Raw genomic sequence first — 15939 nt, forward strand, 5'->3', positions numbered from 1 at the left:
TAATACGCAACTTTTGATACCAGTTTGGATGTTGTACCTATATTAATATAATTTTTATTGTAATTTTAATTTTTTAATTGCTTTGCGTATAATATTTCAATGAACTTTTCGAACATATTACAACCTGTTTAAGTAAACGGGAAATTAAAGTAAATGTTTGTACATAAGGAGAAAACTATACTCAAAACGTAAACAATGTTAATTTTTGGAAATTGAACTGAATTTAAAATTTATTTTAGCTTTTAGAAAAACTGGTCTTGGGGGTGAAAAAGCCAGGGACAAAAATCCATTGAATATTATGTGAAATTCATTTGTTTTCTACTTAAACTAACCTTCTAATTTTACAAAATTTTCGCGTGTTTACTTAATAAAATTAATTAAACACGACGAAAAAATAGTATAAAGAGCGTTAAAAAATAAACAACGAAAAAACGGTTGGAACAAAATATAGCATCTGTGGTGAAATTTAAGGAAGACTTTAAAAAAAGGTACAAAAACTTGGCAGTGTAAATCGAAAACAGGTAAACTTAACATTATATTCAATTTTCCTTGATAAAAGCTCTTTAAAATTTATTCAAATATTTTAAAAATAAGATTATTTGTCATGTAAATAAAGGAAAACTATAAAAATTTGCAGAGGTTTCGTAAAACTCTTATAACTTAGTCCTTTCATGGGATAAAAAATATTTCCGTCAATAATATTCAAGCTTATTAACTGTTTATTAACTGTTTTTTAAGTTTATCTTATGATAAAAATCAATTCTAGGCTGCATACTATCAACAATAGCATAAAGTAATCACAAAAGAAACGTGGGGTCGACCATGCCACATCATATTGCTTCATTTGAAAATATCAATGTTGAGAAGTAAATGAGTCACATGCCCACACCTCAATATCAGTGTTTACTATGCATTGTGAAAGACTCAGGACTTGAATTTAATTATTTATATTAATTAAATTAGGTTTATTTGGTTACGTATAAAACAAAATAAATAAACAAGATAAAATAAAATCTAACAATTTAAATGTTCCAATGTAAAAAAATGTTTGAGTTTACTTGGGATTATAATTTAAAATCACAAATCATTCATTTGGTTGAATTGTTTATACTGTAAAGGAAAAATATTTCTTGAATATGTATTATGTTAAACATTAATTTAAACTGTATACTAACAACAATAGCATAGCGCGATCACATGGGAGCCGTGGGGTCGACCATGTCGCATCATATAGCTTCTCTTGAGAATCTCAAAGTTGAGAAGTAAATGAGTCACATGCCCACGACTCAATATTAGTGCACACTATGCATTGTGAAAGATCCAGGACTTGAAGTTAATTATTTATATTAAATTAAAATTTTTTAATTACGTTGTAGCGTAATAAGTTTTATTTTAATTTAAAGACAAATTAAAATAAAGCACAATTCAGTTGCAAACAAATAAATAAAGTAATGGATTTAATCAAAGGGATTTATATTTTATATACTAAACAAAAATAAAAAAATATATATATTACACTTGATTCATTGAAGAGTCAAGTGTATCGTTAGCGTTTTGAGTTTCTTTTAAGGCTTGTTCCATAAATAGGAGTTTTTGTGAGACACTGTCTATGATGTTTGTATTAAGAGCTCGATTTTGCGTTAGATTTTTATTTTTATCTTTAATTTGATCATTAGAAATAGTTTGAGTTTTCGGTGTGCTAGCCCTTTTATGTTGTGGAGAGTTTTTTGGAGAAGATGGAGGTAAGATACCTCTTGCATCGAGAAAATCAATGGCTTTCTGAAATCCAAGATTTTGGATATAACATGTTTTGGTCAATTCAAATTCTTAGGAATATCTTGGACAATCAGATGATGAAGCCAAGTGTTGTTGACCGCAATTGTTGCATTTAGGTCTTTGGAGACGATTAGGACATTGATTCGAGAGGTGGTGTTCACTACATATTTCGCAGATAGGATGAGCCGAGCGACATTGATCAGCAGAATGCCTGTATCTTTGGCAATAAAAGCATCTTCTAGGAGGAGGTATCATAGGAGTTACCGTAAAAAGATGGCTGTAAGTGTTGATCATTCTTGGAATAGTGGGAGTATTAAATGTTAGTTCAACAATATCAGAAAAAGTTTTATCAGTTTTTATTCTGCGTTTTAATGATGAGATGACGGGTTTAGAAAGAGCGTCCATGTTATAATAAATATCCTTTAGGCTGAGGTCTAAGTCAACATTTCTGATGAATCCTTTTTTAAAAAATAAAGACAAAGGTGGGAAGGCAATGTAATTAGTGTTATTATCCCTAAAAAAATCGAGGATCAAATTAGCATCAGAATAAACTGAGCAAACAATTTTAGAGCTGTTTTTACCATTGGCGGAGATAGTCAATGGTCCTGGAGTAATCGTTCGGATTTTTTTTGCTAAGGCAATGGGACTATAACGTCCTAAATTAATTGAAGGGTCGTGAAGCGAATCAAATTGGAGAATGACGATAAAAGGTGGATTCATTGATTGAATGTATCTTAAATTTCCTTGTAAAGGAACTTGGTTCACTTGCCACAGAAACATTTCGTTGTTTGTAGGTAAAGGATTATGAGATAAAGGAGGGAGAACAGATTGCTGAGAAAGAGTTGTGGTTGCTAAAACATTCTGATTATGTTGGTCGTTTGGATTGTTTTGTGGATTTAATAACTCACCAGTGTTTGGTGTCATGTTTTTTGGGTCACACATACGTTTGTGTACATTCTGCGTAGATGAGTTGTTTTTGGAGTTGTCGGCCCAACTTGTGGAGTATAGGTCTCTTTTAAAAACTCGCGAGCCATGAGGTCCCGGGGTGGAAGTGCCAAATTTGGATTTAAGTAGAGTTGATTTATCAGTTGGAGAATAGTAAATTGGCGATAGAGATGATTCTTCCCCAGGTCCCGTGTCACTAGAAATAGGTGAAATATGAGTATTTTTATTCATATTGTAGATTTCGAGCAATAGATATAATAATAACAAAAAAAAACTCCTCGGCATAACAAAGTTTACATGAAAAAGTTAGAATTCATAATCTGCATTAAAACAAATAATAAGCAATCCAAAACACATACCATTCAATAAGCGAGTATACAAGCTGTAGAAGTTAAACAAATTATCCGTTTTAACCTTACCTTACTTTTAGGGAGGTGTAGGGTAAAAGAAGGGACTTAATTGCTTGCATAAATCCAATTAAATTGGTTTTTGACTTTAGATGATTGTGGTTGCAATATTACAATATTAGGTAATTGTTGAATCCAGATTGTAAAAATTCGTTGAACATTAATATACAAATCAGATCTTGAGTTTTGTAATAGATTTCCAAATCTTTGAATTGAGGTTATAAGTCTTGTTGAAATTAAAACGTGGGTCGAGATTTTTGAGGTTAGTTATACAAATTAATAATTTCCGGCACTAACGATTAAAATATAATTAAATGAGAGTTTCAATAGTTTACACACTTGAGAAATTCAGTTAATATATGGTTTTGATGCACAGATTAATTATGGGGCGAGGGATTTTTCTCGCCGCGATTTAGACAAGTAGTTTGCACAAAGGTTCAAGAACGAATCCCCCTCAAGAACGAATCCCCTCAATTAGTTAAATTAAACAAATTTCAAGTCATAAAATTTTTGTTTAAAAAATCATAAACCTTCAGAACAATGCCTTTTTTGCCCACTCGACTCAACTCAGTCACAATGACAATGATACAATAGATTTTCCGAATCTATTGTGATGATTTAAAAACAATAATTTTATAACTTAAAAATTCTGCATTTTAACTAATTCGACTTTGTAACATAAAAATGTAGAATCTATGGTATTTTACGATTCCAAATATCTAAAATTTATTTTAAAAAACATTTATTAAAATAAATTATAAGGTTTGGGTCATAATTAAAAAAATGATTTTTAAAATAAATTTTAGATATTTGGAATCGTAAAATACCATAGATTCTAAATTTTTATGTTACAAAGTTGCATTAGTTAAAATGCAAAAGTTTTAAGTTATAAAATTCTTGTTATAAAATCATCACAAAAGACTCGGAAATCTATTGTTAAAGAAAGGTGCGTAGCGAATTGGTCATTGTGACTGAGTTGAGTCGAGTGGGCAAAAAAAGGCATTGTTCTGAAGGTTTATGATTGTTTAAACAAAAATTTTATTACTTGAAACTTGAGCAATTTAACTAATGGAAGTTTATAATTTAAAAATTTAGAATCTGTGATATTTCATGTTTCCAAATATCTAAAATTTATTCTCAAAACCTTCATTTTGAAGAAATTATAAGCTATCTCGTGAACTATAACTGATATGTAAAAACTGATATCATTTTTGAATTTTAATCCAAGACAGTATAAGATATACGTAAAACAGTCTTCAAAATAATCTGAGTTTATAAACATTAAATATAATGTTGAAATAAACAAAAATGATTTTAAACATTAAAAAAGGTATATTGGTTTTACGATTTTCTATCTAAGTTATAAAAGGCGTGACGAACTTTTTACATAAAGAAACAAGAATACATCCCCAAAAAATATTTTTTGCTATGCTATAAAAAAATTCGGTGGCAGTCATAAAAGTTTTCATGATTCTTGGCAGTATTTTGAAGGGTTCTTTTTCTTTTTCATGTTTTTGAGCTGCAATTGTAAGAAAAACTGCTCAAAAACACCAGAAATTTTGATTATTTTTCTGATGTTTTGTCATTATTTTTTTAGTAGGGTGACTCCATCATCGAGCTCAACTGATGATACTACCAACGTTTAAAACACACATTCGCTCTTTTAGTTTCATTTTTACACTTGTTTGAAATTGTGTGTGTACTTTTGAGCAATAAACATTAACTTCATTAACTTTAAACACGTTTTCCAATGTTTTTAACGCCTTGTTCCTAATAGCCCTATTTTGTCATTTCGAAAAAATGCGTCTTTTTCGTCTTTTTTGTCTAAAATCCCAGCTTTGATCAAAACAATTTTTTAACCCTTCAATGTGCTCGCCAAGATCAAGAAAATAGACAAAAAATTAATGCAATATTACAAAACACAAAAAAGTTACAAGCCTTTAAAGTTGAAATCTGTTCCTAATAGGGAGTTTGCATCAAAAAATTTTATGTTTTTTTTAAGAAATAGTAAATATAGATATTTTAAAACATATTAGCGTTGAAAGTTTTTAATTTTTTTTTAAGTTTATACATTAAAAAATTAAATTGAAATTGTAAAATTTTTGAAAATATTTTACGGTTTTTAAATTATTTTACTTTATTTAAAGTGAAAATAAGTGATTTATTTTTATGAAAAAATGTCTTGTACATTAGACCTGGGATTTGAAGAAGCAGATCCATCGAATTTGCCTAAAATATCGATTTATTATACTAATTTTAGGTTATGTTGACTACTCAATTTTACAGTATACAATAATATTAGAAATTTTTATTTACTCTTGCATATCTCAAAATATAATTTATAACTAGTAGAATTCAAAATTTGAATAATTAATAATTAACTGAAATGAGCATAGATTTCATTGAGATTTTATAGCAAGGTTATTTTTCATAAATACTTATGAAAACGATGTAAATAAAGGAAAAAATAATTTACATTAGTAAATGAATGTAAAAGTATTAATTATGTATATGAATAAGACTAATTAGACAATAAAAGTTGTAATTTAATCTTAGTTATCTAAGATTAAATAAATAAATATATATACTAGATGCGGCGAGGGTCTGTGGTGGGGACTACCGATATATATAGCATACTGAATTTTCAGTGTATGTTAGTGTAAGCTGCCCTCTTCAAATTTTCGCCGTTTCCAAGGTTACCGCTTAAAAATCGCATTTTTAGAGTCATGAAAGGCTGGAATTGGCTAGAATTTCATATTTCTCGCCAATATCACTACTTTTCTTTTTTGAAAACAAAGTGTTTTTGTGATAAAAATAAAAAACTAATAAAACAATTTTTTAAAATAAAGAAACTTAATTATTTTTAATTAACATTTTCAATTGAAATAAAATATTTTGATTATTAATTGTAATTAATTTCTTTTATAAAAAAAATTTATTAATTATTTCTTTTCAATAAAAACAAAATTTTTTAATTATTAATTTAGAAATTTTTTTTAAATCAAAATAATAAAATATTGTTATTATAAAATTTGTTTAATTATGAATTTTAATTAAAAAATTGTTTAATACAATGTGTTTTAATTATAGATATCTTCAGTCAATTGAAAATTGAAATGTTTTACAATAAGTGAAAATTTTTTTTTAGAATAAAAAGTTAAAAATTAAATTTTTTAAATAAGATCGTAGTGGAAAAATTTAATTTTTTATACATATACAAAATTAATTTAATATAAGTTTAAAAAATTTACATTTATAATATTATATTTAGAAATTAAAATTAAAATTTTTTAAATTAAAACTCAATCATTTTTGCTGAGTGAATATCGATTATCACTACTAAAAAAACTTAATATTTTTTCAGTAACTACTAAAAAAGTTGAATTTTTCAAAACCACAAAAATCTGAAATCATAGCTCTAGTAATATTTTATTTGTCTTTTTCTATTTGGAAAAATAAATAATAAAAATTGTTAAAATAAAAAAAGTAAATTTTTTTAAAAATACAAGTTTGAAAAATGATAAATATTTTGTATCAGACGATAATAAAATTTTTATAATGCAAAAATTGTTTAATTTTTAAAAAAATATTTTCTGTCTTTTTTAAAATTTGAAAAAAGTCGTATATAATAAGTCAAAGGAATTTAATTTTCTTCAGCAGTCACTATTATAAAAAATGTTGATTTTATTCAATAATAACATTATCCATTGTCACCCCATAAAAATTATTCATTACCTTGGACCAGAGGATATTTAATTTACACTGCAAAAAAAATTTATTTAATTCAAATAACCAATTAATTGACTATTATTATCAATTAAATATTTACTTGGATAAAATTAAATTATCCATTAAATTGTATTCTAATCAATAACTTCAGTATTTGAAGCAAATACCATTTAATTGACTCTCATAAATTATTTATTTGGTTCAATTAAATATTTAATTGATAATAGTCAATTAATTGGTTATTTGAATAAAATAAAATTTTTTTCAGTGTAATAATTAAATTAAGTATCTGAAATGTTTTAATTATAAATAATAATAATTATTATATGTAATAATAATATTATTAATAATAAAAAATTAAAATTAATAATATAATCTTTTCTGATAAAGAATATTTTCAAAATTTGCAAGTAATTTTTGAAATAAATATTGCGCAAAACGAAATTACAAAAGTTGGATTTTCGGCATTTTTGGCGAAAGTGAGAGAGAATACGGCGGCGAGCACACAGACAAGTGGATCTATGTGTCAGTGGTCAAGGAGGTGGCGCCAATTCTCGGAAGTGACCGCGACTTTAACTATAAGGAAATGTATTAACCTCAAATTACTCCACTTTCAATCGTTAACAAAATAATTTCCTCGCAAAATTATTGCAAAAACGGAGAGCAGTGCGTCTAGGAGAGTAAAATTCCTCTATCACCCCTCCAAATACGAACCAGAAATATTTTATCCTCTCAAAATGAGACCGTGATACAAAACCGTTTCTCTCACACATGTGTGAGCATCATACAAGTAACGCGTAAGTTAATCTTATATCAATGTAATTTCGAGTGTACAAGATTATATTAGAATGTCTGAATTTAAAATATTATTATTACAAATATTCTGATGGGTTTAAAATATGAGAGCAAATTTAGTTGAGAAACGAATTACGGATTATTTATTTTACTTGTTTTCGTCTTAATTTATCTTTTTTAATTTTATTGTGATATTTTATTTTTGACCAATTTCTTGTAATATTTTATTGTTAAATGTGCGTATGTTTTTATTTTAGTTTATCAATTATTTTCGTTAATTAATTCCTGACGTCAGTTTCGCTTTTATAATAAAAATTGACTGAAATATAATTTTAATCTATTTTTGTAAATTGTTTGTGTGTTTATTTATATCGTGTTTTGTATTTTTATGTAATTTCGTTATTTTATTTATTTACTTAAAATCTTTTGTCTTATAATTTTTATTGATTTTGTTAATTTATACTGTCGCAGTTTTGAATTATTGTTGAAATAAGAAAATCGTTACAATCAGCAAGTCATTTCACTAATTATAGCACTTGGAAGTCAAAAAGACATTTTTCTATAAGAAATCGACTAATTTTAGAACGATTAGTCCAGTACACGGACTTCAAAAACAACAAGTTTCAGAAAAACGCTTCAACCTTTAAATATCAGATGCACAATACTTGAAGGTTGGCTTTATTTTCGAAACGTTAAAACGCAATTTAAAAAATTTGGCAATAGAAGTTTCTTATTGCTTCGGAATCGATCTTTCAAATGGTGTATCCAAAAATACTTTTAATTTAAAAATAAACAAATTACAGATCGATGGCTCCGAACAACACTATTTTAACTCTGGCGCGTCCTGGTATTCTGTATAGTAACTCTGAAACGTTCGTATAAGAGTTACTACAGAATACCAGCACGCGCCAGAGTTGAGATAGTGTCGTTCTGAGCCACCGAGATGATTATTTAATAAAAAACATGAATCCTGAAGAGTGGACCAACGGACGCCCAAATTCTCATAACTCCATCAATTGAACCACTCAATTCTATAACTCAATCTGCACACCATTAAAAGTCACCTATTTGAATCAGTTTACAGCTGCCCAAGGGAATTGCGCACTGTAACAGATCGAGTTATAGAATTGGGTGGTTCAATTTTGCTCCGATTGACATGAAATTTTTACACAATATTCTGGAGATATTATGCATTCATTAAAAAAAAAAAGAAATGGAAAAAAAATTTAATACCTCCCCCCTTAAGGAGGCAACCCCACTTGTTGCGCTCAAAAATTTCCCATTTCTATCAATTTTTTTAGAAAATCATCTGATAGATTTAATAATTTACACAATTTTCTGAAAACTGTTACAACCAGCTCCCCGCTCCTCTACTTTTCCTTATAAGGCAGTGTAAAATCTAGTTTTATAGGAGTTTTGCCTGGTTTTTATTAGGCATTTTAACAGGATACATTTGAAAATGTTTTGACAATTTTTTAAAAATTATATCATTTGGAAAAAAAATTACTTACTTTCAATTGAATAAAAACATTCGACCCAATGTTACCTAAACAGTTGCAAGCCACTTCTTTTAAAATGGCTTCAGAATGTTGTAAACCATTTATTACAGGTCCGCAAATAATATTCCAAAATAATATAATTTCATCAACTTCTTTATTTGACTCAAGCCGTCCTGTAATAACATCTATGACACGAAATATATGAAGAATTATTTGAGGTACAGTGTTTTTCGCGGCTACAATTAGTTTTTCTGCAATTGTTTTAAGATGTGGAAATATGAGCTTTCCAACATTATTAGAAAGAGCACTCAGTAATTTCAAAGACTGAAGTCGAACAGGAATACTTGACGCCTAAAATTTAATTTTTTTAATTAGAATTTTCGCTTTCCAATTTTAAATATTTGAGTTTATGGTAATTTTATCTCACCTCATCAGAAATATTTTCTAAACAAATTTTTAATATCCAACTAGTTTTTATGTCTCCTTCGCAGTTTACATCTACATTATCATGGCTACTTGAGGCTTTAAAATGTATTTCATTCTTGTCATTATTATGGTAAGCTGCATAATTTTTCAAAGACAAAGTACTAGAATCATCAAAGTAAAGTGGTAATTTAAAACTGTTTATTATTTCTGGTATGATTGGTTCCGATAAAGTCAAATCCTCAAATACACTAAGCGCAGCAACCCTTACAGCAGGATCTAAATATAATTAAAATAAAATAACATCTTACAATAAAGACTAAGGTAAACCGACTAGAATAAACTAAGGTTGAAAATAACATTTAGAAATATCAAATAAAATTTTGTGTAATCTGTCATACTCAGAAAACCCAAAAAAATTTAAAAATATATATATATATATATATATATATATATATATATATATATATATATATATAAATTGTTAGATAGCTATATGGGTAAATCCACAGAACCGGTCGATTTCATGTTACTGACACACAGTTGGCTTTAATTAGATTTAGGTTTTGCAAAAATGGTGACAAAATCGGGTAGTGTCATTTCATTCTTCTTTATTTAGAGCTTAAAAAATCGCAAAGACGAAAAAAGTAGCTGATCCTTTTTTCAAGTTATTGTAAAATTTGTAACTTTCTTATAATACCTATTTGACGTTTCACTATCATTCAATATTATTATGTAAGCACAGGAAAAAAAGTCTGACTCCGTTTACACCTTAAATTCAGCCTCGAAAATAGGCTGAAAGTAATACTTTTCTTTAGATAAGAATCTATGGAACTAAGAAAGTTAAATAAATGTTAGCCTACTTGCCTTATATAAATAATAAAACAGAATAAATTAATCTAAATCATGAAATTTGCAGTGTTACCCTAGGTACAAGTTTTTGTTCTTACGGGCATAACGTTTTTGGCATACAACGAATCAATTCTAAACGATGGTGAATTAAACTTCACTTTTTGTAGAATGTACTGAAGACTAAAAAAAATATGTGCTCTTAATTATAAAGGAGTGTAAAGAGGGTGGTAGCGGGAAAATGGGCAATTTAAAAAAATTTTCATGGTCATATTCGGTTTTAGCGACCTCAAAAACGTAGGAATATAAGGGTCTGTCCTCTGGGTCACGAAATTTTTTTATTTTTGTGTTTTTTTATTTTATTATTTATCGACAACCATTTCGAAATAATTATCATATGAAAACACCTAACTCTAAACCAAAGAGTTTAATTGACTTCTAATATATGTCACTAATTGCTGATAAAGTCAAAATCTTCATTCGTAATTAAAATTCTTAATCAGCGAAAAATTCTAACATTAACTGCTCACTTACTTTTGTTTTTCCCTACCTAATTAAAAAGATTATTAAACACATGGTATAAATAGAAGAAGCACAATAATTTATCAAATTATGGTACTGCAACATTATTTTTATAATTTTAAAAATATAATAATAAGCGAAAATATGAAGTTTAAAAGTTCTAGAGGAGTTTATTTCAACAAGCACTAAAAGAAAAAAATATTTAAAAAAAATTTAAAATGCAAAAGCAAAATTATTTCCGATTTGTCGTAGAATGCCCCATATACAACAGCGCGTCGAGTTACTCACGTGTGCCGTAACACTAATTTGCACCAACCTCTGCAATAAATTAGACAGTGAGAACAATAACAAAAATATGGAAATTTTTTATTTCACGTCCGTCGTTACAATAATTCTCCCTACTCCAATCCATCACTCATACTTCCCACACAGTCAACAAGTAGTAACGTGTTGACTCACAAGTTTTTAACTCTAATAAAATAACCCTGGTTTAAAAACTGGACAGATTTCGGACTAATCTGAAATTTGTCCGAAACAATGCGGTTTATGGTCAGGTTTTTGTCACCCAAAATTAATCCGGAAAAATCCGAATTCTATATGAACAACTAGTAAAATCGGAGTTGGTCCGATGAAGTCCGAAATTAATCAGTTAATTCTAGTGAATCCGGAATTAGTTCGAAACAGTCAAAAGTTAGTTCGGACAATTTAATGAATGTTAATAAAAAATAATTATACAAGTTACACATATTAATTATTATTATTACTTTACGGTACACTGAACATATTTTTCGATTTACCTTTCGCAATTTTATTTACATTAACTTAAAATTTCTAACGCTTGGGGATTCGAACCTACACCTATCTAACATTATATCGCACTGATATCGAATACACTATACCACGCTCGCATGGGAGTTCAAATTCATAATAGATTTTATCAAGTTCCAAGAAAAAAAATGACAAGAAACTAACACATCAGTGTTAATTTTAATATTGAAACAAGATAACTAATAATACTAGTAAATTTAAAATTTAAATTAAAACAAATTGACTGCAGAATTAAATATTTTATTTACCATAAGCAAATACCCTGAATAAAAAGTGGGACCGATTTCGGACTAATCCTGAATTTGTCCGCAACAGTACGGTTGATTGTGGAGTTTTTTCACCATGAATTAAGTTTGAAATCAATACCGTTTTTTATAACTATTGAATCCGTAATTAGTCCGGTTTAGTCCGAAGTTAGTCTGATAATACGCAAATTGCAAATGTGAAATTATTAAATCCGGAATTAATCTGGTTTTGGTCAGGTTTTTGTCATACGAAATTATAATTATAGTTTAAATTTATCTGCATTTAATACAAATTGTTTTTAATATACAAATTCAATATTATACCAAAATCATTCCGGATTAAGTCTTTGAATTGGATTGAATATGGATTGTTTTGAACTGTCTGTGGATTGTATATATTTACAAATTCTTATAATAATAAGACTTATTTTCGGACTGGGGTGTTTTGATCGGATATTATTTGGATTGACGCTGACTATTACCGGATTCTTTGCATACAGATTTTGGATTGTTCCATACTTGTTTCGGATTAAATCTTTTAACTGTATTAAATTCGGATTATTGCGGACTGATTTCGTATTCTTTACATATTGATTTCGGATTATTTCGTATTTATTTTAGATGAGTTTTTTGACGGACATAATTTCGGATTGTTGCGTAATAATTACGAACTTAATTCATAGACATTTAAGATTACTCCAGACTGATTTAGGATTCACAATTTCACTCGGATTGATGTTAGATTAACGCGGATCATTTTCGTATAATTATCGGACTAATCCACACTAATATACACGGATTTAATCCGGATTAGTCCGAAATTTTTACCAGGAATGTAATATGATTCGGGTGGCTGTCTATTACCGGATTCTTAGCATACATATTTCAGATTGTTTCGTATTTGTTTCGGAATATGATTTTACCACACTAATTCCGAATTGAAGCGGACTAATGTCGGATTCTTTGTGTACAGATTTTTGATTATTTCGTATTTGTTTCGGATTATACCTTTTAGTTGAATTAAATCCGGATTGTTGCAGACAATTTTTGGATTCTTAGCATACAGATTTCGGATTGTTTCGTACTTGTTTCGGAATAGGATTTTGCCACACTTAATTTCAAATTGTGTGGACTAATACCGGATTTCTTGCTTACAAAGTTCGGATTGCTCCGGACATTTTACGGATTAAGTTTTTTTAACTAGATTAAACGCGGATTGTTGCGAACTGATTCCGTATTCTTTACATATCGGATAATTCCGTACTTATTTTAGAAGTATTCTTCAACGGTCATAAATTTGGATTGTTGCGGACTAATAACAGACTAAATTCGTAGACATTCAGGATTACTCCGGAGTGTTTTCGTATTCAGGTTTTCGTTCGGATTGTTATCAGACTAGCGCGGATCTTTTTCGTACAATTTTCGGACTAATACGTATATTAATCTGTCCGTATTTAATCCGGAATTGGTCCGGAATTTTTACCAGGGAAATTTTTAAATAACCATATAATGGTTATTATCTATACATTATCTATACAATAAGAAGTAATTTGAATCCTTACAGGAACCCACTTATACACTATTAAAAATGTTCTGAATATTCCGATAAAATTCAGACACAAATGTAACAAAATTTTCCAAATGATGGTACTGAAAGCATTTATATGTTACATTTGCTTGAAATTTACTACACGTTTCTTATGATTTCTAAATGTTACTCAAAATTCAAAATTTTTAGTAAAAATCCTTATGAGTAACGGAATTCTAACTTCAGTCAAACTAAAATCAGTAACTAGTTAAGGAAATTTAATGAAATGTAACTGAAAATTTGGGAATAGTTTCAAAAAGTATAAAGAGTAACTGAAAATTACGAAACTGTAACAAAATTTTCAGTTACCACAGCTGAATTAAGATGCGCACAATTACTTTCGCGCCGCTTGGGTCTGTTGCAGGAAATACATAACTGAAAATGCCCTTCGAAAAAGTGGTTGTGCGTAGAAAATGTTTCATTGTATAAAGTTATTTAAATAAGTAAAAAAGTGTTATAAATTATTTTTAAAGTTTCATAAGTGATCATTCTTGGGATTAAAAAGTTGAAGCATATTTCCACATATAAAAAGTATGTACAAAATCTATTTTTATTCATGCTCCATTACACGTATTAGATATTTTTGAAGAAAAATCGTCCTGCAAAATGGAATGTCCATGCTAGGAACCAGTACCGTAACTATGATGAGCTTATTGATATTCAGAGCAATCAAAGTTGTGATACTTTTGATACTTTATTAATAAATGAATGATTAATATTATTTGATTGAATAAATAGTTTTGTGCATAAAAAGTAAGAAATAAATATTATTTATATTATTTACCAGTTGTTTTTTGATCAAATTTATTTACAAACCATAAATAAATAATTTTTAAACAATAACATTATTATTAAATATTTTTAAGTTTAAATAATTTTTTACTGAAAATCTAGTGGGATAGAAAAAATTGTGAGACAAACTTAGAAATAATGAAGTTATACATATTAAATTGTACTTTGTATTTTAATGTAAATTATGTTCGCTATCACTGATGAGTGTCATTAAAATTTATTGTTTCAGTTTTGTTCAGTTCTGATTATTAAGCAATATGTAACATTTGAGTTACATATTATTGTTTAATAATCAAAACTGGAAAAAGCGGTAGCAAAATTTTTAGGAAAAATAAAAAAATTCAAGCTATGACATGTTATGAAATATTATGAAACTAAAAAAAAATTTCGGAAAGGAGCAACAGCAAGTTTAAGCTGTAACGTGATACAAAAATTTAATTATTTTTAAAAATTTATGCTGTAATGCTTTTAATATTCAATTATTATCAAAAATTTTAACTTAAATTCATTTTTAAATAAATTTTTATAAAAAAATTCTACGAGAACTCAATTATTTAAATACAAAAATAAATATAATTTATTGAATTTTCATAAAATTTAATTATTATAAGGAACTTAATCAAAATTTATTAAAATTGAATTCTTTTGAAGAATTTTAATAAAATTTCCAAGAATTAATTGCATTTTTCGAATCTGTAACATATTTTTCAATAAGGTATGTAACGGAAGTATTATTGTATTGCGTGTTCCAGAAATTTACGAAATTGTAACATAATTTCCAAAATAAGCAACTGAAGTTTTCTGCAGTTACGTGTTCCAGAAATTTACGAAACTGTAACAAAATTTCCAAAATAAGCAACTGAAGTTTTATGCAGTTACGTGTTCCAGAAATTTACGAAACTGTAACAAAATTTCCAAAATAAGCAACTGAAGTTTTATGCAGTTACGTGTTTCGTAAAATTACGAAACTGTAACAAAATTTTCAGTGACTTGTGATTAAAGATTTATGCAGTCACATGGTTCTGAAAATTATGAAATGTTTCAAAGTTTTACGTAAAACGTAACTGCAGAAAACTTCAGTTGCTTTTTTCTGAAAATTCCAACAAAAATTTCTAACAGTGTACATAAGGAATGCAATGACTTTAAACATTAAATTTCAAAACGTTCGAAACTCATAATAAAAACCCACATTTGGCACATGTTGAATTTTACTTCTAAACACTTATAACTCATCAGTGACGGATCCAAGGGGAGGGTCATGGGGGTCATGACCCCCCCTGCACAGAGGGTCAAAAACCTTATTTTTTGGACAAATATCTGTCACCACGTCAATTTTAAATAAAAGTAGATGAAACTTGGGTTCACTTACATATCAAATACTGCAGAATTTGAATATATTGCCCTTTTTTAAAAATATAAAGTGATCGCTTAAGAGCAATTGATTAAATATGGGGAATTTTGTTAAAAAATCTTAAAACTGTACTTTGGATCTATAAAACTGTTTTTCAATAAGAAAAAAACCTCTTTTGATGAAACTGTAT

At 27.8% G+C, this 15939-nt stretch overlaps 1 protein-coding gene across 2 annotated transcripts in view; it reads right to left on the reverse strand.

The window, feature by feature from the left end:
- The window catches only part of LOC122503297 (HEAT repeat-containing protein 6), a 345658-nt gene that overhangs the window by 129324 nt on the left and 200395 nt on the right, over nucleotides 1–15939 (reverse strand). For both annotated transcript variants that reach the window (XM_043613780.1, XM_043613778.1), the window contains exons 5-6: nucleotides 9579–9853; nucleotides 9164–9502 (exon numbers count right to left, since the gene is read on the reverse strand). In XM_043613780.1, coding sequence (XP_043469715.1) covers nucleotides 9164–9502; nucleotides 9579–9853 — 614 coding nt within the window. The remainder of the gene's footprint in view (nucleotides 1–9163; nucleotides 9503–9578; nucleotides 9854–15939) is intronic.

This window comes from Leptopilina heterotoma, unplaced genomic scaffold, assembly GCF_015476425.1.
Source record: "Leptopilina heterotoma isolate Lh14 unplaced genomic scaffold, ASM1547642v1 Lhet_256, whole genome shotgun sequence".
NCBI classification, from domain to species: Eukaryota; Metazoa; Arthropoda; class Insecta; order Hymenoptera; family Figitidae; genus Leptopilina; species Leptopilina heterotoma.